At 36.6% G+C, this 27,070-nt stretch overlaps 6 protein-coding genes, 1 non-coding gene and 1 pseudogene across 9 annotated transcripts; 4 read left to right on the top strand and 4 right to left on the bottom strand.

The window, feature by feature from the left end:
- Positions 1-966: 966 nt before the first annotated feature.
- On the top strand, positions 967-1,671 carry LOC147507272 (14 kDa zinc-binding protein pseudogene; annotated as a pseudogene). The gene has a single exon (XR_015217599.1). The product of XR_015217599.1 is annotated as a 14 kDa zinc-binding protein pseudogene (transcript).
- A 1,878-nt stretch (positions 1,672-3,549) lies between these two features.
- On the top strand, positions 3,550-7,470 carry LOC147507271 (uncharacterized). Its single transcript, XM_086599991.1, has 3 exons — positions 3,550-3,904; positions 5,757-5,918; positions 6,795-7,470. The coding sequence occupies exons 1-3, from the start codon at positions 3,629-3,631 to the stop codon at positions 7,149-7,151; spliced, it is 795 nt and encodes a 264-aa protein (XP_086456117.1). The 5' UTR covers positions 3,550-3,628; the 3' UTR covers positions 7,152-7,470.
- A 726-nt stretch (positions 7,471-8,196) lies between these two features.
- Positions 8,197-11,868, top strand: LOC147507270 (arginosuccinate synthase family). The gene is made up of 10 exons (XM_086599987.1): positions 8,197-8,392; positions 8,480-8,538; positions 8,627-8,714; positions 9,066-9,207; positions 9,391-9,439; positions 9,625-9,807; positions 10,389-10,463; positions 10,549-10,734; positions 10,858-10,946; positions 11,056-11,868. The coding sequence occupies exons 1-10, from the start codon at positions 8,335-8,337 to the stop codon at positions 11,606-11,608; spliced, it is 1,482 nt and encodes a 493-aa protein (XP_086456113.1). The 5' UTR covers positions 8,197-8,334; the 3' UTR covers positions 11,609-11,868.
- Positions 11,869-12,622: 754 nt separating this feature from the next.
- LOC147507268 (large ribosomal subunit protein eL31-like) lies at positions 12,623-14,757 on the bottom strand. The gene is made up of 3 exons (XM_086599990.1): positions 14,625-14,757; positions 14,396-14,508; positions 12,623-13,096 (listed from the first exon to the last, which is right to left on the bottom strand). The coding sequence occupies exons 2-3, from the start codon at positions 14,476-14,478 to the stop codon at positions 12,814-12,816; spliced, it is 366 nt and encodes a 121-aa protein (XP_086456116.1). The 5' UTR covers positions 14,479-14,508; positions 14,625-14,757; the 3' UTR covers positions 12,623-12,813.
- LOC147507269 (small nucleolar RNA snoR109) lies at positions 13,390-13,481 on the bottom strand. Its single transcript, XR_015219697.1, has one exon. It is a non-coding gene; the product is annotated as a small nucleolar RNA snoR109 (small nucleolar RNA).
- Positions 14,758-14,996: 239 nt separating the features above from the next.
- LOC147507267 (2-oxoglutarate (2OG) and Fe(II)-dependent oxygenase superfamily protein) lies at positions 14,997-16,770 on the bottom strand. The gene is made up of 3 exons (XM_086599988.1): positions 16,353-16,770; positions 15,753-16,006; positions 14,997-15,464 (listed from the first exon to the last, which is right to left on the bottom strand). Exons 1-3 carry the CDS (start codon positions 16,722-16,724, stop codon positions 15,104-15,106), a joined length of 987 nt encoding a protein of 328 aa, XP_086456114.1. The 5' UTR covers positions 16,725-16,770; the 3' UTR covers positions 14,997-15,103.
- Positions 16,771-17,800: 1,030 nt separating this feature from the next.
- On the bottom strand, positions 17,801-19,259 carry LOC147507266 (Mannose-binding lectin superfamily protein). Of its 2 annotated transcripts, none has more exons than XM_086599986.1 (3): positions 19,102-19,259; positions 18,785-19,009; positions 17,801-18,347 (listed from the first exon to the last, which is right to left on the bottom strand). In XM_086599986.1, exons 1-3 carry the CDS (start codon positions 19,102-19,104, stop codon positions 17,994-17,996), a joined length of 582 nt encoding a protein of 193 aa, XP_086456112.1. In that variant the 5' UTR covers positions 19,105-19,259; the 3' UTR covers positions 17,801-17,993. The 2 variants fall into 2 exon arrangements, with proteins under 2 accessions (XP_086456112.1, XP_086456111.1); XM_086599985.1 differs by having other exon boundaries at positions 18,785-19,027; positions 19,102-19,245.
- A 1,422-nt stretch (positions 19,260-20,681) lies between these two features.
- LOC147507265 (vacuolar-processing enzyme-like) lies at positions 20,682-26,930 on the top strand. Its single transcript, XM_086599979.1, has 10 exons — positions 20,682-21,281; positions 22,665-23,152; positions 23,233-23,397; positions 23,482-23,638; positions 24,439-24,524; positions 24,605-24,804; positions 25,204-25,252; positions 25,789-25,998; positions 26,131-26,337; positions 26,519-26,930. The coding sequence occupies exons 2-10, from the start codon at positions 22,943-22,945 to the stop codon at positions 26,699-26,701; spliced, it is 1,467 nt and encodes a 488-aa protein (XP_086456105.1). The 5' UTR covers positions 20,682-21,281; positions 22,665-22,942; the 3' UTR covers positions 26,702-26,930.
- The last annotated feature ends 140 nt before the right edge of the window (positions 26,931-27,070 follow it).

Genomic DNA, 27,070 nt, shown 5'->3' with positions numbered 1-27,070 from the left:
AGATAGATCTTTCGACGATGTGGGTCATGGCCATTATTCAGGAAAATTAAAACATTTGAAAATTTTCAATTTGGAGAAAAAATAAATAAATATGTATATTATTGTTGAAGTTGAGAATGAATTTGGAAAAGAGTACATATTTTATGAAGTATCACGCATATTTTTGGATTTCGGTAAATATGGTAACAGATAGCACTGTTTCACAGTTTTTGTATCATGGTGGTTGAACGTGGAATGGTTGGTAGGTGGAGTGTATTGGACGGTACCTTGGTGAAAAGCGGATGAACCATCTTTCCGAATCAATATATATATATATATATCTGATTATTCTTTTGTTGCTCCAATGTGAAAATGTGCAAAGTTTAAACACAAACAGTGTTGTGTTCTCATTTTTAAGGTTGAAATAATATTTTTCATTGTCCAGGGAATATGAAGTTATAATGATCTATTCTCTTGAGTTGTATTACACCATGATGAAGATCTGTAAGGCATACTTTACTTAGTGACGTGTCCTGGATTTGGGTGGAATTCTTTTGGATTTTGGTGAATTCCTTCAGCTAATTTCGAAAATAAAGGAGGATATGAATTTATGATTAGATTAATTAATTTCATGATTATATTATAATATGTATAATTACGATTTTGAATTGGTTTATTTATAGGAAATCTCTATAAACCATTTTTTTTCCTATTTCTAATTAAAATGCTGTTATTTTTATTTTATTTTCAAATGAATTGGTTTCCATAATCTCCAACACTACGAGAAATCATGTCTACAAAAATTAATGTACACAAACATCTCCACTTAAAGCCTTAAAACCTTGAATACAATAGAAAACGAAAGTGATGTGTTGATCGGAAAAAATATGTTGGAAAAATGAAGATCACGTGTCAGCAACTGGGGTTGCAGAGTGCAACCTCTTAAGAAAGTTAGTTTCTAAGCACCCCCTGATGCAATATAAGGGACTGTGAACTTGTGAAGCTATTAAACAGTAAAACCATGATTTCAGTTCCCATCTCAGCACCAAGAGCGATTTCAGCCAAAATATCCATTTCTCAAATTCTCCACTCTACAAAATTCCTATCTTCCAAAATTCCTAAAACCTCCCTAAAACCCACCACCAATTTTTCCTTCCCAAAGCTCCTTCAAAAATCCCTATTCACCACCAATTCAACAAACAATGAAGAACTCGCTGCAAAAACCGCTGCAATCAATGCCGATACAAACAACCCAACAATATTCGACAAGATAATCTCCAAAGAAATCCCGTCATCAATAGTTTACGAAGACGAAAACGTTCTCGCATTTCGCGACATTAATCCTCAAGCTCCAGTTCATGTATTAGTAATACCAAAGTTTCGTGACGGGCTAACGGAATTGGGTAAGGCAGAAATGAGACATGGTGAAATATTGGGACAACTTCTTTATGTTGCTAGAATTGTAGCCGAGAAAGAAGGGGTTTTAGATGGTTTTCGTGTCGTTATTAATAATGGAGTTAGTGCTTGTCAATCTGTTTATCATCTTCATTTACATGTTCTTGGTGGTAGGCAATTGAAATGGCCTCCTGGTTGATGATTATTTATTGGAGAAATTGAGGTTTGGGGAATTTGCATTTTCATTTCTTTTTATGTTGAAGTTGCTTCTGTTAATAAGATTTGTCTTTTTCATTAGTTATGAGTTAATTTTTGGATGTGAAACCTGTTACAATTATTTATCAAACTAATTTTGAACTGTTTCAGTTGATGTAAATGAGAGTAAAAAACCAAACCCTGAAGAGGAGTGAAAGAAAATATTGTTTGCCTTCACACTGAAATGATACGTTAACGGTCAAAAGTGCTTATTGGTTGGCAAAGGAAGATTAGTATTTACATTTTAGAACCACAAACATTCTACAAGAACCTAATGCATTGCTTAAATCTCTGTGAAAATAACAACTATCACCATGCATCCAACTAAATTCTTTACTTCCCACAGCTACATCACTAAAACATAGGGGAGTCCCAATGGATGATTTATGTCTGCTTTGTAACCTAGAATCTGAATCTTTCCATCCTGACATCCTCTGTTCTTCTCGATCCTGCCCTAAGACTAAAGGTCTTTGGTTTGCTTCAAATCTAGTTTCAGTCTCACAAGTTATATGCTGAAAGATACTACTGTATATTGGGGGCAGTAATAACAACCTCACTCTATGTCACCTTGCCACATTACTACGTTAGCAAATTACTAGTATTGGGGGCAGGAATAACAACCCTTTACCAACAATAGTTCAACTTTCAGCTGTTTGCTTCTACCAAATATAGCTAACCAGGAATTGAGTGAGATTTCAAAACCTAACTCCATGTCACCAAACCACATTCTCAGATTCTACTATGCAATGGACTGCATAAAGAGAAGCATTAGTGGTTAAATCGGCTCCTACACATCCCTGTACAACAGTTGATTAAAAAAACTTGTCTCTCATCGTTCTAACAGAATTAGAGTTGCTCCCCTACCTGGCTGGACCTAAAAAGGTCTGATGCCACGTATTAGAAGGAGATAAAGACTGGTGCTGTGACTGCCATAGCTTTCAATCATGAAGGAAATGTTTTATGTGGAACTGCTGAGCTACAAAGAATATGTGCTGTAGTCTGTAGATGTTTTCTCTTTTTTGTTCTTTTTGTATGTAACTAATGGCACTTGAGTTGAAAGTTCGTTGGATGGCGTGTCAGCCTAAAATATAAATGGCACTTAACTTTCATAACTTTATACTTTAGGCAGCTAGAATTATGCTTATTTCTGTATTTAGATCATTCCACCTAATTTTCATCTATTGCAAAACCCTCAATCTAATAAGCTATAAATACATGAGACTTTAGGTAGAACAACTTTGACCAAAACTTGGTGTATGAAAAAAATTTCTCAATCTGAAGGAATATAGAGTTATAATGATTTATCCTCTAGAGATGTTTGTATATGGTTGGATGTCTTAGAAAGAATGCTTAACTCGTCGGTGCCGGACTTATTAACTATGTAATGCCAGTAGTTATAAAGAATAGTTATCTTTGAAATTTCATTATCAGATTTCAAACTAGGTAATAAGTTTTTGTATTTGCTAGGTAATCAAGTGAGCGGAGCTAATTTTTTTGGGCCGAATGGGGTACGTGGCCCAAAACGTTGTTTGGTAGGTTTCTTTCTGTCCTCAATCTCTCTTCTCTTCTTTTTCACCAAACACTCCTTCTCCTTCTTCTACACCCACCCAAATTCTCCGCTCACTCCCACTTCTTTGCAGTATACTAGTAAGTTAAGTAGTGAATTGTTTTATTTCCACAACCCCAAATAAAGCAATAAAAAGTAGTTTGAGCAATATTTTGATAATAAATTCACAAAAGTTCTAAGAATCAATTTATACATATCCTATACTACCTGAGTCTATCTATTATCATGGATGGAAAGATATTGGTACCCTCATTTCCTATGAAGAAAGGATAAAAAATGAAAATTATAAAGAGGCAACACTTTGTACACTAGTCTAATTCTCTAATTAATAAAAAAAAAACCGACTTTATGCCGACACTTAAGTCCAAATTTCAAAGGATATCGTGCTTAAAATAAGAACGCAGGCAGAGGAGAGACAGAGAGATAGAGAAGATGATGAGAGAAGGAAAAGAAGGTGAGAGTCCCAATTCAACAACATCATCATCATACACACTTCAACCAATTCGATTCTTCAACGAAGACATTCTCTTTTGCATCGATGTCGATTTCGAGTCTCAAACTGAAATGAAAGTTTCAGGACCCAATGGTCGACCCTTTACTAGATTGGAATCTATCAAGCAAGCTATCCTTCTTTTTATCAATGCTAAGCTTGCTATCAACCCCGATCATCGCTTCGCCTTTGCGTGTCTCGGCCAATCCGCTTCTTTGGTACCAACATTACACTTACCATTTCCTTTTTTAATTGCTGTATTGGAAATATTTTCATGATTTTTTAATTACTGTTGATTTTGCTGCTGTGGATGGGTCTTGAAAAGTAATATCTGCTATTTGGTTTAGGGAAATGGGTGGCCTTTAGAAAGGCGAAAAGGCTAACTATAGATATCGTCCACCATAGAGACAAGACTAACTAGAAGACCGACACTGAGAAAGCTAGGCTAGACTGTAGAGTTCCGGGAGTGTGAACTGTTGTGGGTTTGGGTTTTTTTGTTGTATACATTTAAACCATGTTCTAGGAGCTACCATGGGAGGTGATAGGTTCTTAAAATGTCCATACTCTCAATGACGGCCTTCTAGGAATATGGATCTCGACAATTTGAGAAGAGAGGGGCAGCTTGTAGTCTGTAGAGTAGTGTTGTGGTGTCTGTACGTTTGGAAGTTGGTCGTCCGTTGGAGATGTAGTGCCTGGAAAGTTGTTATCCAAGAAATGGATGTTTATGTTCGGGACATGCGTTCGACTAGGTGGAGGGGTAACTGGATTGGGTAGTTTCCATATGGTTGGTGACAGCTGACTTCCCCATTTTTAAAGGTTGTCATTTGGTGAGAGTGTAGGCAATGAATATGTAAGTATTTTACAGAAAGCTAGACGAACTGCTTACCTACTGGCAAGTTTTTATTGCCTTCCTCAATAAATCAGATCAATGATTCACAAGATTTGTTTTCTCCAATTGGTTTTATACCTACTTTCCTTGTCAATTTCAAATGATATGAAGTAATAATGGTAGGTAAATCTAGTGTAAATTCTTTTATAAAATTGCATAGTCAAAAGTAGTATCTTCATTTTAGGACCCTACATAGAATGAAGGTCATAAGCTCCTTTATCCTCCTTGTTAAGGGTACATAATTTCCTGACTGATTTCTAGAACGGAACTGAAAATCACATTGGAAGTCAGTTTGGTTAAGTTCTGCTTCATTTAACTGAAACATTTCAACTGTTCTATCTGAACCTCGTGTGCATGGAGCTCTGAGAAACATTTTTTAACCCAATTGACTGTAGGGAACTTATTATTACTATTTTTGTTGGGTTGGGGGAAGGGGGTAGGTATAAAATATAAACCGGCATCTTATCACTTTGTATGAAATATAACTAAGTCAGATTCTCTTCCTTCTCCTGATCAAGGCCCAAAATTTCGATATCGTTTAATATATCGGTGTACCCAAAAACTGAGATATATCGGATATATCGGATATATCGGATATCTCGGTTTTTTTGGTGACCAGTCCAAAGTTTCTAAAATATCGGATATCTCACCGATATATCTCGGATATCTCGCCGATATAACTCGGATATATCGGATATTTCGGAAATTTCAATATTAAATTATTAAAAATTGGTCAAAAAGTCAACCGATATATATCGATTATATCGGAAATAGCGATTATATCGGCGATATAAACTTTCATATCGGAAATTCCGATATATCTCGGAAAAAAAGGGGTTTAATATTCGATAGATATATCTCGGAAATATCGATCTCGGTGTACCAATTTACCGAGATATATCGGCGAGATATCGGATATCTCGGCGATATTTTGGGCCATGCTCCTGATTGCCAGTTCTTGACATTATTACTTTGTGTAGAATGTAAGTCGGCATCCTTTTGACAATATTTCTCTTATTACCAGCTATTAATGTCAGAAAAACTAAGTCATTGTTGATATGTATCTCTCATGTTTGACAATGAGTGTTGATATGGAATTTAGTGGTTTCCATCTGTGATCTTCTAGTAAGTATTTTCTAGTTAATCAATGAAAACCAATATATTATGTTTTTCTTCTGAAGCATCGGAAGGAGTTCAGTAACAAGGTTGAATCTGCAATCCCTGTGCTTCGGGCAATCACAGCTAGTTCATCATCATATGGTCAAGCAGATCTCACTCAACTCTTTCGACTAGCAGCCCATGAAGCAAAGAAATCACGTGGACAGAGTCGTATTCTCAGAGTGGTAAGTTAAAATTTTGTGCTTCGATACTTTTCACCTTAATGAATACAATGATTCATTCCCTTGATTTTCCCATTATTATTCCTTTACTTGATTGTAGAACGTGTTAGCATCGAGCTTTAAGCTATTTACACCATGAATATTTTCATTTGCGCTTTAAGTTGAGTTGATTTTTTGGAGGAAATGAATTTGCTTGTGCACATAGCTCGCATATTTTATAATGGCATGGGATTCATATCACCGAGTTTACTACTCTGTTTGGGACAGCACGCGTCTTCTGAATGTATATTCTTTTAATGTGTCATTGGTGTACTTTCTACATGGTAAGTTCCCACATTATAAAAGTTAATGATAAGATTACCAACGATAACTCTTTACATTTAGCTGGTTGTTGCCTGTTCGATTCTGGTTTAAATCCAACTATTTTCCTGCATGTCAGGTGCAAAACTGGATTGTGTGCAAGAATTATACTTCTTATAACGCGTTAAGGTCTCTCTAGACAAAATTTTAAATCACTAGTTGGGATGATATACATGTGTTAGTCTGTGCAATCTTATTTTTATGTCCATTCAGTCAACAGCGGTGCTTATTATGAACTTCCGTGGATGATGTTTTCATGGTGTAAAAGAGAAAACCATGATATTGACAACAAGAACTCTTAAATGGATGAAAAGTTTAGTTGTACTTCTATTTTCAAGTATTATCTTGTTCATTAGTGATTTTGCTTGAAAATAGTTTGTTTTATCTGACCTAGGTTTGGTTCTTTTTCTTCTATCGTTTTACTTTGAATATTCTCCTACTTGGTGTAAAGACTCGAGTAATGTATATATTTGTTATTGTCCAGTAAATCTGATAAAAATATAATGACTTTTCTTTCAGATCCTCATGTACTGCAGATCATCTGTACCACCAAGTTATCACTGGTCTGGAAATCAGAAATTATTTACCCTGGATGTCATGTATCTCCATAGCAAGCCAAGCCCAGGGAACTGCCCTCAAAAAGTATATGATGCACTTGTTGATGCTCTAGAGAATGTCAGTGAGTATGAGGGATACATTTTAGAAAGTGGGCAGGGGCTCACACGTCTGCTCTTCCGCGACATGTGTTTGCTGCTGTCGCACCCACAGCAACGGTGTCTACAAGATGAAATTGACTTCCCGAAGTCGCTAGCAAGGAAGCCACCACCAGCCGACCCCACACCTATTGAAGAGAACTTTTCTACACCCAGCCAATGAGAACATTGAGCATCAGGGTATAGAACAAGAAAATACTTTGAATGAAGACATCGTAGTTGAAAAACTGAAGGAAGACATCATAGTTCCAGATTGACACTTGGAAAAAGACACTTTCTGTCTTGCGGTTATAGGGGGCTGGGGACTGCCAACTTCAAATCAGTGCTTACTGATGCATGGTGTACTTGAAGTGTTTGGTTTCAAATACAGCCTTCTTGTGTCTCATCAATCAATGAAACATTTTAGAGCTCCACTCATAATCCTGCTCATGTTGTTTTGTATAAATTGTGAAAACTTATTTATAAAGGAGTTTTAAAGTGCCTATGTCCTATGAATCTGTGGTTATTCAAATTTTCTTCAAACAATGCCTCTAATGTTGCAGCAGTCACATCATTTTATGATCTCTAATTGTATACGCGTTTCAAAATTTGAACATACTGGCGTATCTGGCCTTATGAAACACTTGTATACGACATATGAGAGGAGGGGAGATTTTAGCACCCATTGATTCTCCCCATATTTTCTGCTGGTAATCTGGATTCATTTGGCCTTGCTGGCGATACTTAAAAATATTCTGCCAATATCAGAATATTTCACTATATTTCGAGGTCTTTATAGCATCTTTAGGTGGCCTCAAATTCGGTCGCATCACCTGTTTGTTCGCATTCTTGTTCGTAAATTTGGCAATTTGGATGTGGATACGGATGTGGAGCGACATTGGTAATGTCGCCCTAATTTTTTTTTGATTTTGATCAGCACCACGCGCCAGTGGTACTGTCGCGTTGGTTTTTTTTAAGGAATGGTTGCACGCCACTCCTAATGTCGCGTGGATTGTTTTGAAATTGTACATGCAACACTCCAACTGTCGCGCAACAGTAGTAATGTCGCGTGGGTTGTTTTTTGTTAATGGAATTTGCGACCATCTAGAGTTGGTCGAAATTTGCGACCAGGTTCTCCAAAAATTTTCTTCAAATTTAAAGAATATACTACCACCACATAGAAATGCTATTATATTTAAATCCGTGTTCGGTGTGTAGTTTTTTCAAAAAAAAGAATAGTAAAGATTCGAAAAGTTTAGTTGCACGTGTGAAAAAGATTCTTGCCTAACTGGTCCTAAAGTCTCAGCTCGCCACTCTTTTTATCACTCTCTAAAACCCTAATTAAATCTTTTTAACACACCAGAAAAATGGCTACTCAATTTCACGTCCTTTCTTCTTCCATTAATCCCATCTTCAATGCAACCAGTAAGTCTCCCAATCACTTCTAATTCATATATATATATTTAAAAAAACAAAAATTGATCTCTTTTGAATGTGTGTATTTGGTTGCAGAGTTTTCATTGAACGGGAATAGATTTTGTTGCTTAAAGAATACAGCTTTGTACCCAGAGGTAGTTTAACTAAACTGCATTGCTTTATTGGAAACATCAATTTTGAAGCTATGATTTATAGATTTTAACATTTTGTTGTTATTTTCAGTTAGGGGCAAGGTCGAATGGGCTTAATGGGAATGCACTCGTTCGTCGTAATGCTAATCTTGCTGCCCAAACTTCTTCTAATGACCGAGGTATTTAGCTAAAAGAGCTTGTGTCCGAGTTTGTTTTGTCATTTTTGTTAGTTACTAGTTCAAGTTTGTTAGTTTTTCACTAGTAGTTATTTACCTGGTATTGCAAGTGAATGAAATATACATCCTACATATCTACGCAATGACATATTTGTTTGTTATTGAATGCGTTTATTCACGGCTCCCACGGAAAGAAAGAAAGAAACTCAAGTCAATTGCATATCTTAGTAAAACAAATTAGAAATTGTTAGGAGATATATGTACAAGAGTATATATATATATATTTTTTTTATATACATCATTGACTTGTACCTTGTGAAGTTTGTTATTTAGATGCACTAAATGTAAATGCAGTTGTCCGAGCAGTGTTGGCAAGTGACAGTAAAGCTGATACTTCTGGGTCAACGAAGACTGGAGGATTACGTGGGAAACTAAATAAAGTGGTCTTAGCCTATAGTGGAGGCTTAGATACCTCAGTAATTGTGCCATGGCTAAGGTATATTTGTTGTCTTCCACTTTTTCAGTCTATTTCTTTGTTTGTTCGTTAGATGGGCCCTTCACACACCTCTCTTTTTATCATCTTAATGTTTTGAATTTTGAATCACCTTAATGCCTATTCAATGAAAAAATAAAATCTACTTCCATTCTCATTTTTTTTTTCAATATTATATATATGTAGGGAAAATTACGGTTGCGATGTTGTTTGCTTCACGGCTGATGTTGGCCAGGTATATACTGCGTTTAGCTTCTCAAACTTGATTTATATCTTTGAAGTCATATCGTGTTAAGTTATGTCAAAATTACTCTTTAAGATGACTGAGTTTTATTTGGGTTAGTGGAGTTTGCATGCTTTTCACTTTGTACTGGACTACTCACTATTGGATAGCAATTTACTAAATCCTAACTTTTGTAGGGCATCACGGAGTTGGATGGCTTGGAAGCAAAGGCCAAGGCTAGTGGAGCTAGTCAATTAGTTGTAAAGGATCTGAAGGAGGAATTTGTTAGTGAATACATATATCCTTGTTTGAGAGCTGGCGCCGTGTATGAAAGGAAGTATCTGTTGGGGACTTCCATGGCAAGGCCTGTCATAGCTAAGGTAATTTGTTACTTGATGTTATGTATTTTAATACATCTAAGTTGGTGTGTATAAGTTAAAGCCTTCAAGGTTTTTGGCACTATATGTGCATCCACTGTGCCCTTTAAATATTCTTATTTTTGTTTACCAAGGCTGGGTGAAAAATTGACAATAGGTAAGTCTCAGTCAGGATGCCCTGGACGTGTCTAAGTAAAACCATACATCCTTACCCTTTTAAACACAGCAAACCCATCCTTTTAATAGAGATACTCAACATAGTATGGAACTTCGAAACTTGACTCATAACGGGTACAGTCTGTCTACACTCCTTTGTGGGTTAGCATGAATTCAACTTTAATGTATACTCCTAAGCAGTACTGGACTTCTTGCTTTGAATTTGACATGCCAGCTATCTGATCTATGAATTTAACTTCCAAGCCATGTTCTAAGTTTTGGTTGTTTTTCCTTGGAAATTCTTGTTCTCTGTAATAATGACAAATACTAAATAATGGCAAGTGTATTTCTTTTGTATGATTGTTTTTTTTTTATAAAATAGTACCTACAAATCTAATTTTCCAATCACTATTTCTTCTGGAAATCAGGCCATGGTTGATGTGGCGAAAGAAGTTGGAGCTGACGCTGTCGCACATGGCTGCACAGGAAAGGGGAATGATCAAGTATGTGTGACCTTTTGCTGCTAAGGAATTTGTCCGCCATCTCCTTTTTCAGTAACACATTGTTTTTCACAATATCTACCTGCAGGTCCGGTTTGAGCTGACGTTCTTTGCACTGAATCCCGAACTAAATGTCGTGGCTCCATGGAGGGAATGGGATATTACAGGCCGAGAAGATGCAATAGAGTACGCCAAAAAGCACAATGTGCCTGTTCCAGTGACAAAAAAGTCTATATACAGCAGAGACAGAAATTTATGGCACCTTAGCCACGAGGTGAATCATCCTACTCTTCACTATCTTCCATATGGCACTTGATCAACCTGTATTCTTTACTCTCAATGTTGTCATCCATATCACACCCCTAATATGCTTTCCTTTATTTCACCCGTCGTGAAGGGAGACATTTTGGAAGACCCTGCAAATGAACCGAGAAAGGACATGTACGTTATGACAGTTGATCCTGAAGATGCACCTGATCAGCCTGAGTAAGCTCTCTATATCCTTGTGTTTGAGTTTATTCAGGAAGTCATTGAACATTCTTTTTGGCTCTCTGCAAGCGCTCAGTATGTCTTCCTATGAATTTAATTACTGCAGATACTTGGAAATAGGAATTCAATCTGGAATTCCCGTCTCACTGAATGGTATTGAACTATCTCCAGCAACGCTCCTTTCACAACTCAATGAGATTGGTGGCAGACATGGTATAGGCCGTATTGACATGGTTGAAAACAGGCTTGTAGGGATGAAGAGCCGTGGAGTCTACGAGACCCCAGGTGGTACTATCCTCTTTGCTGCAGTACAGGAGCTAGAGTCACTGACTCTTGACCGAGAGACCATGCAGGTGAAGGACACACTTGCTCTAAAGTATGCTGAACTGGTGTATGCAGGCAGGTGGTTTGACCCACTCCGCGAGTCAATGGATGCATTCATGGAAAAAATCACTAAGGACACTACGGGGTCAGTCAAACTGAAGTTGTATAAGGGTTCGGTCAGCGTAACCGGCAGGACTAGCCCATTTAGCTTGTATAGGCAAGACATCTCTTCTTTTGAGAGCGGACAGATTTATGACCAGGCCGATGCTGCAGGGTTCATTCGGCTGTATGGCCTCCCTATGAGGGTTAGGGCGATGCTAGAGAAGGGTCTTTGAGTGTGTTCTTTTGTTCTTTTTCCTTCTTTTGTGGGACGGCTTCTTTTCAAATTAACATTTGAGTGCATTTAGACATCCATAACAGTGCTCTAATTTTCAGTAGATATTAGTAAAGTTGTGATTCGACTTTATTTTATCATAGTCCGGCAAAGAAACCTATCGTTAAGTTACTTGTGTTTAACCTTTTAGTTATGTACTAGAAATAATCCCTTTTGTTATAACTCTGTGAATTAAGCAATATTTGGGTCTTCTTTACGATACAGATTGTGTTTTGCTCCTCTTGTATTATTATCCCTGCTGTAAAATACCAGTTAAATACCCAAATGTAAATTTATAGAGACGCTCAATGTGGTGCATTTGGAACTAAATGAAACTGTTGAAGATCAATAGGATTTGCCCCGTGTATAAATCGAAAGTGTTCCTGTAACACGTTGCTCAATACTATTTTATACTTTGGGCTCAGAAAGCTCTGTTACGCACCTAAAATCAAAACAGAAAGTACTACAAGGCTCAGTTAAGCCGAGTTTTGGTTTGAACTGTGTGCAACAAGATGAGAAAAATTGCAATATTGGAGGCTATGGAGCAAGAAATATGATCATCAATTCCCCCCCCCCCTTCACTGACATGCAGATGACATAATAAATCACCAACATTGACATTACTAAATGCCGAAGTTATATACTTGCCTCGACAAAATCCTAATAATTTATAGACGGGGGTTCTTATTGCTACAAAATCCTATAGTGAAAGCTGAAGGTTGATGTTATACAAAAAAGGGATCTTTTAGTATTACCCCCTACTAGATGAGCCAATTAGGATTTAACCCAACTAAATGGGGAAATTAGGGTCTCCTCCCATCTAGTTGGGGGAAATCCTAATTGGCTCATCTAGTAGGGGGGTAATACTAGTTAACCCTACAAAAACTTTTGAAAAACTTGAAATCCTATTGATCTAAACTGTGAAGAAAGGATTCGTTAACGTAAACCAGCTAAACATAGGTTCTGAATCCCTTAATCAACAAGATAAGCAACACATTAACATTAAAAAGCACAAAACTAAGATAAGCATTACACTTGCATGTCTCAAATGAAAAACAAATATCAAGTCTGAAAGATCTCGTCACAAGCATCTTTCTCAAAATTTTCATATAAAATCTCATTCCAGTCTTCTAAATCGCCAAACAAAGTACTTCAAATGATAACAGATCAATCATCACCTTCTTCAATGACCTTTGTGCCCAAACCCCTAAGACCTTCGGAAGGAATTTCTGCAACTGTGACAAGCGAGTAGAGCTCTTCCTTGGCATCTTCATCATCATTCCTCTTTCGTGCAATGCGAACTCTAACCCTCCTTGGGACACTACGAATCCCACTGCTCCAGATGTGTTTGTTCAGTTTAACGTCTACTCTCACATCCTTTGTTCCCATGGCCTTCTGGGCAAACTTACGGATTTCTTTTATGGCCTTGGGAGCCTTCTTCTTAAAGGTGCTGCAAATTGAGAGCAGTCAGAGAGACTAAGCTTAAAAGGTAACAACGAATTGCTAGAAGCTACATTTCAGTATTTCACAAATCAATACAATACAAGATTAAAAATATGAAGTACCAAGTCATATGTATTAAACACTAACAGACAACTCCCTGATGTTTTTTAAGCTGTATTTTACCCTTTCTACCTAAAACCTAATATATAATATAAAAGACAAACAAGGAGATATCTGAAGGATGACATACAACTTTTATTCACAAGAATTTTTCTTTTATAACCAATTTTAGTAAAAAAAAAATGTAAGAAATTCGGTAAGCAGATTTGTCAACAGAGATTGAATCTCACAACAATCGGCCAGTAAACTCCTTGTTGGTTTAGCTACAGCCACTTTGGCAAATCAAGATTATAGGTATTTGCGGTTTTTGCCACACCCACTTCTTGGTACATGTAGCACGAAATAGATACGAGACATGAAATTAAGATGACGAAAGCTACTTATAGACCAAGTAGAAGCATATTATCTATCAATGCACATCGTACCAGAACTTACACAATTCATTTGTTGCTCAATAGAACCCAGTCAACTAGATAAAGATTTGACAACTAAACACTTAACACTGATAAATTGGACCCTGATTAATTTTCTCCATAAGTTTCTTTTTCAAGAGGAAGATTCATATCAATATCAAGACAAGAACAAAGTAAGATGTAGGTACATAGGTCAGTTATGGATTAGATTGGAGTTGCAATTAATCCAATAACTTCAATCCCAGTGAAATGATTTAAAAGATTACAGACTGTTTTAGACCAATTATCTTATAAATATTTTAAACAAACAGATTCATATCATAGTTAGAATTCATTTAACATGCAACATATTTACAATCAGCATTTTCAAACACACTCTTAATGACAGAGCTTGATTGTCACCGACATAGATTGTAATTGAGACTTGAGAGTATTTCGGAACCATAATAACTACCATGTCTACTAAAAACTTGAACCATATCCCAAGACTTGTCTAATATCATAATTTCTATATTATCAGTAATCATATTTATACAATTACATTCATCAGTTATTATATTGGCTCGCGCAACATTGATTATTTAGTATGTACATGAGCCCATATAAGCATAACTAGAACCACTTGCAGCTCAAGTGTGGTCAATCAACTGCAAAGCACAAATCATATATCTAAAAAACCAAGCATAAAACATATATATATATCCTGATAACCTAAAAGCAAAAGCATATAAACCCATATTCAAGAACAAAGAAGAAGTTAAAGTAATGCATACCAGCCATGAAGGCGTTTGTGAAGATTGATGGTATACTCTCTAGTAACCACTTCCTCCTTTCTTCCCTTAACTTTTTCCACCATTTTCACAAAACTCCCTTAACTTCTTCTTACCTTCAAATCAAAAAAAGGGAACAAAAATGACACAATGTAACATGGTATATATTAGATAGATGTTAGAAAACCTTTAAGATTCAGTTATGAGGCTAAGACTAAGAAGAGGAAAGTACCTGAGAGAGAGAGAAAAGAGATGGGAGCTCAAAATGATACGCAATAGCGGCAGAAAAGAGACCTAGCCTCGAAAGACTAAATAAGAAGACCACAACTTACTCTAGGGTTTTCACTTTCTATGGGCCGGGCCGGATCTGGCAGCGGGGTCAAATTTGTTGGGCTTTTTCCTATGGGGCTATCCCCTGGTCCATGTGATTAGTTGGTCATCATCAAAGTTTACATGGGAAAGTTTACCGACAAACAAGCACAGCCAATATAAACAACATATATTTGTCGGTCATAAGAAGAAGAAGTACACAGTACATGCTTCCGTAACTTCAAGCATGTAGCCAGGGTGAAATAATAATGGCATAATACTTGGAAATACTATGGGACTGATAATCTCCAACTGGTGTTATTGCCATTAACATATTTTATATTCTTCTATACAAATGTCTAGTATTAATACATGAGAATAAGAATTAAAAGGGCACCACTCTCACTTGCAAAGTGAGGCCAATATGCGACGAGGGGGCTCAAATGGTCGTCGGGAATGCAGAGCAGCCCAATTGTCAATCAGTAGTATGTCACCCTTTTGCCAAGGGATGGCTACACATTCCTCTTCGAGGAGTTCCAAGCACTTGTAGATGATATCTGCTGGCAATGGTGTACCATCACCAAAGGTGACTGCCTTCACTGGATCATTCCGGTCATCCTTCCAACCTGTGTAAGCAGCCACCATGCTATTAAACCAAACCTTGCGACCCCTTTTCTTGTCATACTTAACGGCTGGGATTGGACCCATTATTGTTTTCACTCCATCCTTCGTCCACTCTAACTTCATACCCAGCCGAGCAGCCCTATCAAATTTATCAAGCAATTGATAAGTTAACATAGCAAAGAACCTCATATCTCATTATGCATATATAACCTATTAATGATGTGTGGTACAAAGATCCACAGTTATTTTGACTTGAGTTTAAACATTTTGGCCTAGTTCCTAGAAATAAAACAAGGGAACATATCAGTTCAGATGTTCAACTTGTAGGCCACCATTTTCTATAGCACCTTATACATCATTCCATGATTACACCATCAAGAATCAGAAAGGCAAGTTCATATTAACTATCAAGGAGTAGTGGCCAAACCTCTCTTCGGCAATGTTTTTTTCTTTTGTTAAGAATGTTGACTGCCATCCGCGACCAATGGGAGATGAAAGATCATCACCAGCTCCCAGAACCCTTGTGTAAATTAAGCCATGTGCCTCTAACTTCTCTACGAAGTCTGGATATCTTTCTTTCATCCTCTCGTAGATGACATGGCTAAGAACTATTGGAGTTTCTCCCCCAGTTCTTGGTTCTTCCTCGCAGAAGAAAAACAGTTTGGATGGAAACTCGGGAACCTGTTAAATTTGATCCATGTTATATATTACTCAAGTTATTTCATTCACAATAACCGCGGTTTCTAAACCTTAGAAGAGGAGCAAAAAAAACTGTACCATTCAAGAATTACTTTTCAAAATTGACATGTACACAGACCATTAATTTCTACAACTATAAACCAAAACATGAGTCATTCAACAAAATATTCATCAAAGGCTTGCACTTCTCCTTGTATTCGGATTCCACTTAAAACTCTACATGGTCGAAACTTGAGTTGCAATTCAAGTTCATTTTTTTTTAATTAAACAATTATTAATATGAATTCTAAGCAAAATTCAACTTGACTAATTGAAAAACAAGTCAGACCTGAGCCATTTCATGATGAAAAGGGATGATCTGATCAGGTGGAGATTCATTAGCTGTGAAAACTCGACCAATAACATTAGTTCTAGGAGCAGCACCACCCACATAAGGTAACTCTTCATACCCAAAAGCTTCAACAACTTGATTGAAGTCTGAAGCTGTTTTTACAGGAAACCCTCTTAGAAGAAGTGCTCCACTTGAATGAAGTAGTGATTCAAGCCATTGTTTTTGGTTTGTTATGGTTTCACAGAAGGTTGAGAGATTGAAGCGGTTAGAAGTTTTGGGTGTTATGATCGATGGGAAGTTATTACCGTTGTAGTTTTTCTGGTAAGTTAGTTTAATCAATTCAGTGAAGCCTAGATTTTCAACTGACATTTTCTTTTTCTCTATTTGGTTTCAAGCGTGAAATGATTCAGTGAAGGTGTGATATAGGCATAGTACAAAATATCCCGATATATCGCGATATTTGGGGATATCTATCCAGATTTCAGAGAAAGATATATAAATATCACGATATGTTTAGAGATATATACTACTGTAAATATCAAAAATATTTGTGATATTTGTGATGTTTGGGGATATTTTGCGATATTTGACGATATTTTGTGTATATAACAATTTTATTTAATATTTACCATTATATTTCAAATAAATATAAATAATGTATCATGATATATAAAGAAATATCTACAATATCCACGATATTTGTCGATATTTTGGATATATCCATGATATTTGCATGTGAAACAATGTCAAATATTCCTAAAGAAAGGGATATATCCACGATACATATCCATAAATTGAATATCGATAAATATCTATATCCTGATATTTTGTACTATGGATATAGGTGCCAAAATATCGATTTCGAATCCCTAATTTTCTGATTTATATCGTGATATATGAAATTACAAGTATGCGAACCGTACTACGTATTGGTGTTTTTTCAAGTCTTTAAACCTGTAGCTCTAACATCTCTCCCATAGTATGATTTTTTGAATTATAGTTCTAATCTAAAAATAATATAAATATATTAGGAGGGGTTGAATATAGACGTGAATGAGGTTTACTAAATTATTTTAAATAATATGAAGCTAATTCTAATTTCAATAAAGTGAGAGTATTATTTTAAATAATATGAAACTAATTCTAATTTCAATAAAGTGAGAGAGTTTTTTGCAAATTGTTTAAAAAGAAAGGAGCTGATTAGAATAATTAAGAGAGTTGGTTCTAAAATTTTAAAATAGAAAGATTATAAATACACTGTTGGTTGAGAAGTGTGGCTCCTAAAGACCCGGCTATCATATAGTGTAGAGATGAGGCCAATATATTTAGGTCATGGCATAATTGGGTAAAAATCATCAAGTAGTTCTAGTACAGACTGTGCCACAAATTTACACCTGAGCAAAAGGAAAGAAATGAAGAACAGAAGAAAAAAAAGGACTGTCAAATTTGTAACAAAATTTACTACATATATAAATATATAATTATTTCAACAATACTAGTACAAATACAAAAGCCTCTATATAGGATTGAAGAAAAAAACAAAGCCAACAGATCAAAGTTTTATCGTAACTTATATAAACACATGTAAACAGCCGTATGAAACTGAAATTCCATCAAATCTTGAGGATGTCCGTCACTCTAGGCATGAGCCCTGTTGTTGTTGGTCATGGCATGAGGAGGCTGTTGAGTATATTTCTGGGTGAGTTTTTGGAGCTTCAGTTGCATTCGCTCGAGCAGAGTTGATGTCTGGACACGAGACACACGAAAGCTAAGAGCATCCAGATACCAACCACTTCTGCCTTTGAAGCCAACAATCAATCCTCCTTCCATGGGAAATGAGAATGGAGTTCCTTCTTCAACTCCAAAAGGTCCAAAAGTTCTTCTATTGCTCTTGATCGTGAGGGACCGAATCACAGCAGAACCGCCATGGACTACTGGACAATAGTGGCCGCTTATACTTGTTATAAACTCCTCTGGATACTGTAGTCGAATCTGCCAAGAACAGTATAACTCTGTGTGAGCCTATATATGCTATAGGTAAACTTTTATAAGAAAACAGAGTTAAAACCCGAAGAAGTGGAAGCAAATTGCATATGTATGATAACTTGGACATTCTAATTAAGTTGTCATGCTCAAGCTCAATTATTAATGAATCAAATCCCGAATATTACTCCAAAGAACAAACTAGCTAGGCTATAGGATGAAGAAATACAAACTTTCTTGCCAAAGTTGCCGAGACATGATAAGCATCAAGCTTGTGAGCTATGACACGATGTTATTGAAACATACATACGAAAAATGATCATATAGAGAGAAAAAATATGTAAATGAAATGAGGACAAGTATATATCTTAAGAATTTGAATTCAATTCAAATATTTGAGAAAGAACTAAGTTGATGAAGCAATGCAAGTGTGGAAAGGAGCTAACATTAGCTGTTTGACTACCACCACTGCCTCCATGTTTTTCAGCTAAAACTGATTTCCCATTCTTATCGTATTCAACTCTAACGGAATCAATGCAACGATCATAGACAATAGTAATTGATCTGACTCCATTGTAACTTCCGTCATCCCAAGTAGTTCCTCCATTACCTCCCCATGGGCCTACAGTAATAGTTTTCCTTGCCAATACTCCAACCTTCTTCTCACCTTCCTGTGGTAGCAAGAAACACTACATTTTACATATAAATCATGACTACATAATCATAAAACGAAAATATCTGAAAGATTAGCGTAGTCACATACCATATTGACGCGACTAACAAGGTCAATTTATATATGGTACTACCTCTTCCAAAGGAGAAAGACAAGGCAAATTAGGTGATAGTACTACTATTACCCGTGTTTGTATGGAGGGAATGTCATCCATATTTAAGAGATTGAGGAAGTGCGAGCATCTGATGTTTGTAGCACTAACTAAAAGATATGCTTCATCCTGTTCTTTGTCTAATGATAATATGCTTCAATCTTTTCTGACTTTTCGCCTTTGCATCCTGAATGCATGTTGAAAGTAGAAACATAATATAATCAGTTACCATAGGTTAATTGAAGACTTGTTTTTTTTTTTTGGAATTACGGGAATATTACTTTTCTAGTGTATGATCAAACCACTGATTAATTAGATCGACGTTCTGTTAAAGAAATTTATAGTGCACGCTGTTAGAATATCTCCACATGGCAATATGTTCAGTGACTGCAGAGTGAAAATAAATAGTTAGATTCGAATTATATGTGCATTGTAGGAATGTATACTGTATACATGTACTGCAGAGTGCTTCTTCAAATATATTATTCACTTTAGTAACAAATATATTGGAAACGCTAAGAGTTTTAGTCCGTCGAATAGAAGCTCACGTACGCCTCTTTGAAGAGTTGTGGTTTTAAATTTGTCGACAAGCAGGACACTAGGACAGCGCCTACGAATTTTAGCTTTTTAGCACATATCAGCTATCCAGCCAGGTCTATGAATATTACCAGATATATTGGACCTTGACGCGTTAACAGTTCCACACAAAATATTTGGTTCACACAAATCATATCATAACCGCTTTTTGACTTGCCACTCGTAAAAAAAATGTAAAATACATCCACCAATTTAGATTTCAAACTCTGTGACATCACTCTTTGTTCTTGAGTTGCTCCTTTCAAATGGTGTGTAGAGGCTTAACCGTTCAGTGAAAACTCGTAGCAATGCTACCTTCAAAATAATTCGAAACTAACTCAATTGATGATGTTACTTGTTCTAGCTAACCATGTTCACAAGCAACTTTGACCTATTGCTATCGTCCATTATATGTCGATATTTTGTACAGTCAAGATGTTAGCAGTTACTTGTTCTAGTGGGTTAGTACATTGAAGGGATTATATTCAATTAAATTGGATGTACGTGGAAGGATTTCGGAACGCCAATGATATATCAAGCAAGAAATAGATTTTAATGTGTTGCATCCTTCATCCTTGCATGTTAGATTGATCGAATGATTGAATATCTAGTCACCAGGCCTGTCCAGGTACACTGCAACAAGACAGAGAAATGGTCGTGCTGACCCCCTAGTTGGGACCAATCAACGAACCATATATGGGAGAATTGAATCTTCCAAATGGGATAATTGTAGCCCGGCCTGAACCTTATGTTTCTCCATAAAATGAGCAAAATAGGCATTTTCCATTGGTCTTATCTTCTATGATGAACATCAAAAATTGTTTTCTCAATTTAACCAAATACGAATGGCAAACAGCCAGGGATCTCACGCTAAAAAATCTCTGTACTCTTTACCATCTTTGAACCCATATATGCCTGTTATAGTAAGAACATTTTGTAATTTATCACATAAGCAGAAATTTGTGGCAACACCCATAGACGTAATTGCCTAGTTCGTTTCATCCATGAATCTATAGCTCCGTTGGTCGATACTTCCAATATGATTTACATTCAAATTCTGTGAACATTTTCTTGAACATTAATCAAGTGAGCAGAGCGAACGATCTAGGCTGAGAGGGATACGTGGGACAAAAAGTAGTTTGGTAGGTTTTTGTCTGTCCTCAATCTTTCTCTTCTTTCTCTTTCTCTCCCTTTTTCCTTCTTAACCAAACCCAACTCTCTCTCTCCCCACTACAAACCCATCTCTCACCTTTTCTTCTCCACCTCCGCTTACGCCCCTACTGTTTGCAGTTATCTAATCAAGTGAGCGGAACGAACGTTCTGGCCCAAGGAGAAATGTGGTCCAAATTGTGAATTAGTTGGTTTCTGCCTATCGGTCTGTCCTCATTTCTAATATCTTCTTTTCTCTTTGCCTCTCTCTTCTCTCTCTCCACGCCCTCTCAATCTCTCTCTCTCCACTCTCTCTCCGCCGCCACTGTGCAGTATCCTAGTGTTAATGTTATTTTGTTACAGTACTCCTTTTTTCTTTTCTTTTTTTTTTTTTGCACAAACTTTCCTTTCCATTAACCAAGAGCAAAAGTTCGCATGCACATGATCGACATCATAGAACCCAAGTTTCACCGCCGAGGAACTTGGTCGTTACATACTATCGACAGATTAGACGACGCCGATGTCGCCATAAGATGGGCATGTTTGATCGACTCTCAGGACAAAAAGACAATTTTACGTAAACCTAAACTAGTTTTGAGATGATGTATCTCTTGCAAAAATTCCAACGTAAGACCAAGAAACATCTGGCGATACTCCATTCAAATTTGGGCGATGCTCTTATTATCGTAATCGTCGACCACTTTGCTAACACTTAGTCGACGGGCTTATTCCAATCCGATTTTTATTGCGGCTTTGCTCTGCCTCTTCTACCGATCCTGCTGCGACGGGCTTGCTTCCCTCGCATAGCAAATATCGAGAATTCCATCTATTCATTGTATAGCCTACACCAGCTTTGCAAAGAGATGGGGTCAAACCCATCCATCACAAGCAAGCATAAAAGCTCGAAACATGCCCTTCTGGAATCAAATACTTCAAAACTATAGGAGGAGTGTTTGGAATAATACTCCTAAGTGCTTGCTTAAGCATCTGAGTATGAGAAATGGCCTTATAATGAGGATCAAAAACCATAGAATTTCTATCTAACCAAATCATGTATGCGATAGATGCTAGAATAGATAAATTATGAATAATGCTATCTTTTGAGTGACCATTGGAGATAACTTTTCTAACCACATCAGAGACAGAAAAGTTGGGAGGCCAAATTTGGAAACGCATGGCAAGGGGGGAAGCGAACCAAATCTTATCAAGACTAGGGCAGCTAAAAATAGCATGCTCTAAACTCTCACACACCGACTGACAACGAGGGCAGATGGAAACAGAACATACATGCTTTTCAAATAACAACTTCCTAGTAGGCAAAATACCATTAAGCAGCTTCCACATGAAGAGCTTAATACGATGAGGAGTTTTAGTGTTCCAAACATGACTCCACATAGTTTTAACAGATACCATAGACCTGGTAAGGCTACAATTCTGAGATTGACTCAGAAACCAACTGTAAATAGATTTGACAGTGAATACCCCATTTTTTTCTAACGGCCAAAAAATTTTCTGTTCTAAATCCAAAGGAAATAACTTGGTTTGTAAAATCTCATCCACAATAGCTTTAGTGAAAATCGTATCTAACAAACTAGTATTCCAAGAATGAGAAACATTATCAATCACCTCAGAAACATATCTAACAGAGGTCAGAGGGTTGGGTTGAGGTCCAAAAGGCTTCTTAAAATGAAGAGAAGGGATCCAGTTATCATCCCAAATGCTAATATTATTACCATCAGTTATTCTCCAACAATGAAGGTGAGAGATATCATCTCAGAATCTCCAAATATCCGAATACGACAAGAATCTCAGAATCACCCAATCAACATCTCAACTTAAATAAATACAACTTTTGATTCCCAATTATCAAAATTAAACGATTGCGAAACACCCACGTCATCAATGTACATTAAAGTCAGATAAATTCGAGACCTACTCAAAATTAAAACAAGAATAAATATTGGAATATTCAGACCCTTCCTCTGCTCACAGTTCACACCCAAACTTTTTTAGATTCTTTTTTGTGTTCTTCTTCCCTGAAAAACAAAAGAAATTATGATTCGGTACACCGTCGGCGTAGTTTTGTTTATTGTTACATTAATCTTAACCGTTGAAAGTCGTAGTTTAGCTGACGATGTGCTGAAGTTACCTTCAGAGGCACTGAGTGATTTTATCCATGGTGGTGGTGATGGTGATGATGGTGTTGGTACGAGATGGGCTGTTTTGATTGCTGGATCAAGCGGGTATTGGAATTATAGACATCAGGTAATGAATATATTGGGTGTGGGTATTGTTAGATTTTGGTTTGGTTCAGAGTTGATCTAACTTTTGAAGTTTTAAAATAGGCTGATGTTTGCCATGCATACCAAATCATGAAAAAAGGTGGACTGAAAGACGAAAACATAATTGTTTTCATGTACGATGACATTGCATTCAGCGAGGAGAACCCTCATCCTGGAGTCGTGATTAATAACCCTCGTGGTGAGGATGTTTATGCTGGAGTACCAAAGGTTTGTTTTCTCCTGGTCAGCTTTAGTCCTTAGGTTTTTTACTAAGATTATCCTAGCATCTTATGTTGGGCTGTCTCATTGTAGGATTATACTGGAGAAGAAATTACTGTTGGAAACTTTTTGGCGGTTCTTCTAGGAGATAAAACTGCTCTGACTGGGGGTAGCGGAAAGGTTGTTGATAGTGGCCCTGATGACCATATCTTTGTCTACTATACTGACCACGGTGGTCCTGGAGTGCTTGGTTAGTATAAAAGAAACTCTCTGATATAATGAGCCCGTTATATGAACTCCACCACCAAAATTAGATTTATAAGATGAATTGAGGGCTGATTTTTGGTGAAGATAGTCTTCTTCTCATGGAGAATTTTCCTATAAAAAATCAGCCCAAACGAAAATGTTTAACCTTGTCAAAAGTTGTTTTAAAATTTGAAAAATCTGAACCGTTAGATAATTTTATAACATTGTAAATAAATTTCGATACGTCTAGACATCTTCAAATGTGCTGATTTTTTCTAAGGATGATCTATATTATGGGAAGAACATCTCCACCAAAAATCACATTCTAATTCATTGTTTTTTATGGTGGAGTTTTTTTGGAGTTTGTATAAGTGCAGTTCATATAACGGGCAGGCTGATAAAATTTGTCAACTGTTCTTGTTTACTGAAAATCTTCCGATATACTTTAAAGTTCATCTTGCTGTGCTTTTATGAGATAAATATGGAGGAAGCTCTTTAATTACTCTTGTTTATTAGAAATCTTCTGATTTGCTTAAAAGCTCATTTTCCTGTTGGACCAATTAATAGATTCGAGAAAACTTTTTCAATTTGATTTAACTTTGTCTCAGAATTTTGTTCTGTTTTCTTGCAAAACGTCATGAGACTATTGTTTGCTGTTATTATTAGTTAAATGTTTTGGTGTTCATCCCGCCTTTATTTATATTGGTCTAGTCACCAATAGCATTATGCCGTTGCAGATACTTACGTTAAAGTATTTTGTAGTGATTAAACTGATATTTTCATTGTCATTGTATATTTTGTCAGGCATGCCGACTAATCCTTACCTTTATGCCGATGATCTAAATGACGTTTTGAAGAAAAAACATGCTTCAGGAACCTACAAAAGCTTGGTAACTTGCGACAATTGTTAGCAGCTTTTTAATCTATATTCCGGAATTTTAACATAATGTGTGCTTATATTGCATTGTAGGTATTTTATCTTGAAGCTTGTGAATCAGGGAGTATTTTTGAAGGTCTCCTTCCAAAAGGGTTAAATATTTATGCAACCACAGCCTCAAATGCTGAAGAGAGCAGTTGGGGAACATATTGTCCTGGAGAGTATCCTAGTCCTCCTCCAGAATATGACACTTGTTTGGGGGATTTATATAGTATTGCTTGGATGGAAGACAGGTAACAAGTTTCTCTGAGTTTTTTTTTTCCCTAGGAACCGATGCTGCATATTAATTTTTCCTGGGGATGTTATTGGAAATCCACTCCCATCCCCTACACCCTTTTCGTATTGTTATTTTGATTAGGATTGCTGCCGGGCAATAAGCACCTAGTGAGTGGCATACTTGCTCTGGGTAAAAGATACATTTTTTTCTTAGGACTCTAATTTCTTTGGAATCCAAAGAACATTTTTCAGAATCCCAAGAGGAAGTGTGTCTTCTAGTGTAGAGTATGTATGCCTGCTAGCATACCTTTATTTCTAGATTCTAAACGGGAGAAACATTAGATTGCTTAATGCTATACCAGTTTATTGTCAATACTTCCTACTTCCATTGACTCATTTTGTTTTGGTTCCAACAGTGACATCCACAATTTGCGGACTGAAACTTTGAAACAACAGTATCATCTGGTAATTCTCAGACTTCACATATTTTTGTGTGTGGCAAACATTTGTAACATATTACTAGACTCTGCTTTTTGTGTATTAAACTCGACTGTATAATGCATATCATTCAATACGATAAGTGATCCATAGAAGAGATCAATAAATGGATGTTAATCATGTTACCATCTGGCCAAGAAAGAAAAAGGATGTTTAATTACTACCATACAACTCCATCCTCTGGATTTGGTCTCCAATCTCGACCTGTGTTCATTGGAGATAGTATGATAGCGTATTCAGGTTATACGGCCAGTAATTTTCAGATGCTTAATATTTATATTTTAGTTTTGACATACAGGTGCTTAAATTCATAACTCTCAAAACCTTATTTGGGCAACTACTAAATAGTTCCCCTAAACCCTAAGTCTCTTCCAAATAGGAGACTTAAATAAACAATAATATAGAGACTAGGGTGGAAGCAGGACCACCATTATCTGATACACATCACATTAATTCTTTGTTCAACTTAGTGCTTGTGTCTTTATGTATTCTGGTTTTTACAGGTGAAAGACAGGACAATAAACCAAAATTCAGATATGGGATCCCATGTCATGCAATATGGAGATATAGATCTTAGCGCAGAACATCTCTTCCTCTACATGGGATCAAATCCAGCTAACGATAACTTAACTTCCATTGATGAAAACTCGTTGCCATTGTCTTCAAGAACTGTTAACCAGCGAGATGCAGATCTCCTTCATTTCTGGCACAAGGTCTTGACTCTTGACTGATATGATATTTCTGTAGATTATGCACTTGCTAATAACCCGTTTTCGGTGCAAGTTCAAAATTGCTTAAATAGTTCTTTGCATGACATGGTTTTAACCCAAAATATTGTTTTTCAGTTTAAAAAATCCCCAGAAGGCTCGCCTAGAAAAGTCGATGCTCAAAAGCAATTTGTTGATGTCATGACGCATAGGCTTCATATAGACCAGAGTATCAAACTGGTAGGAAAGCTTTTGTTTGGATTTGCAAAAGCTCCAGCGGTGTTGGAGGTTGTGCGACCGGCTGGGCAGCCTCTTGTGGACGATTGGAACTGTCTCAAGACAATGGTAAAATGGAGTTGCTTTCCAATATATTTGTTTTAGTTTGGTTTGACGTCTAGACATTTTGTGATTATATGTGCAGTTCTTCTTTAAGAACTTCTTACTTAATTTAGTAAGATACTAAGATTATTTGATTCCTAATTCCTTGTGATGTTAAATATTCTTCTCATTCTATTTTTCTGTGCAGGTGAGGACATTTGAGACGCACTGTGGATCTCTATCCCAGTATGGAATGAAACACATGCGCTCCATTGCTAACATCTGCAATGCCGGGGTTCAGAAGGAGCAGATGGCAGAGGCCTCAGCGCAAGCTTGTACCAGTGTTCCTCACAGCTCATGGAGCTCTGTCCGCAAGGGATTCAGCGCGTAAATAATTGCGCACAAGGTGCCTATCCAAGGATAAATTGAAGTACTTAAGCTGCATGTTATTGCTGTTAATGTAAATATGTTACTTCATCCTGTTGTGTGTCCGTGTGGGCTTACAGATGCTCTATTGTATATACGGCTCGGAACACATGCAAGCTATTGTGGATGATAAGCTATTTGTTTCAAGTATTTGTATTAGGCACCTCTAAGTGTATGCCAACCAATTGTGATCATCTTGTGCATCTAATTTTAGAAAGTACAGCTTCAGACTTGAGAAGCATGTTTCTCACGATAATAGTAGTCAGGTTATCTTCTAAATGTATCCCGCTTTTCATCAACAAAAATTATATTGGTTAATTTCCTTCACAGACCA

The sequence above is a fragment of the Coptis chinensis genome, chromosome 3 (genome assembly GCF_015680905.1).
Source record: "Coptis chinensis isolate HL-2020 chromosome 3, ASM1568090v1, whole genome shotgun sequence".
Lineage (NCBI taxonomy): Eukaryota > Viridiplantae > Streptophyta > Magnoliopsida > Ranunculales > Ranunculaceae > Coptis > Coptis chinensis.
Note: the sequence above shows the minus strand (reverse complement) of the source record. Positions and strands in the feature narration are given on the sequence as shown.

Excerpts from the sequence above, each read along its gene's own strand:
- LOC147507271 (XM_086599991.1), top strand. The coding sequence starts at position 3,629 with ATGATGAGAGAAGGAAAAGAAGGTGAGAGTCCCAATTCAACAACATCA. Across the intron at positions 3,905-5,756 it reads TCGGCCAATCCGCTTCTTTG|CATCGGAAGGAGTTCAGTAA; the intron begins GTACCAACATTA and ends TTTCTTCTGAAG. Across the intron at positions 5,919-6,794 it reads AGAGTCGTATTCTCAGAGTG|ATCCTCATGTACTGCAGATC; the intron begins GTAAGTTAAAAT and ends CTTTTCTTTCAG.
- LOC147507270 (XM_086599987.1), top strand. The coding sequence starts at position 8,335 with ATGGCTACTCAATTTCACGTCCTTTCTTCTTCCATTAATCCCATCTTC. Across the intron at positions 8,393-8,479 it reads TCCCATCTTCAATGCAACCA|AGTTTTCATTGAACGGGAAT; the intron begins GTAAGTCTCCCA and ends ATTTGGTTGCAG. Across the intron at positions 9,808-10,388 it reads CAAGGCCTGTCATAGCTAAG|GCCATGGTTGATGTGGCGAA; the intron begins GTAATTTGTTAC and ends TCTGGAAATCAG.
- LOC147507268 (XM_086599990.1), bottom strand. The coding sequence starts at position 14,478 with ATGGTGGAAAAAGTTAAGGGAAGAAAGGAGGAAGTGGTTACTAGAGAG. Across the intron at positions 13,097-14,395 it reads CACAAACGCCTTCATGGCTG|CACCTTTAAGAAGAAGGCTC; the intron begins GTATGCATTACT and ends CTCAATTTGCAG.
- LOC147507267 (XM_086599988.1), bottom strand. The coding sequence starts at position 16,724 with ATGTCAGTTGAAAATCTAGGCTTCACTGAATTGATTAAACTAACTTAC. Across the intron at positions 16,007-16,352 it reads TTCATCATGAAATGGCTCAG|GTTCCCGAGTTTCCATCCAA; the intron begins GTCTGACTTGTT and ends CAAATTTAACAG. Across the intron at positions 15,465-15,752 it reads AAAAACATTGCCGAAGAGAG|GGCTGCTCGGCTGGGTATGA; the intron begins GTTTGGCCACTA and ends TAAATTTGATAG.
- LOC147507266 (XM_086599985.1), bottom strand. Across the intron at positions 18,348-18,784 it reads GTGGTAGTCAAACAGCTAAT|ATTCGACTACAGTATCCAGA; the intron begins GTTAGCTCCTTT and ends TGTTCTTGGCAG.
- LOC147507265 (XM_086599979.1), top strand. The coding sequence starts at position 22,943 with ATGATTCGGTACACCGTCGGCGTAGTTTTGTTTATTGTTACATTAATC. Across the intron at positions 24,805-25,203 it reads ATTGCTTGGATGGAAGACAG|TGACATCCACAATTTGCGGA; the intron begins GTAACAAGTTTC and ends TGGTTCCAACAG. Across the intron at positions 25,999-26,130 it reads TCCTTCATTTCTGGCACAAG|TTTAAAAAATCCCCAGAAGG; the intron begins GTCTTGACTCTT and ends ATTGTTTTTCAG.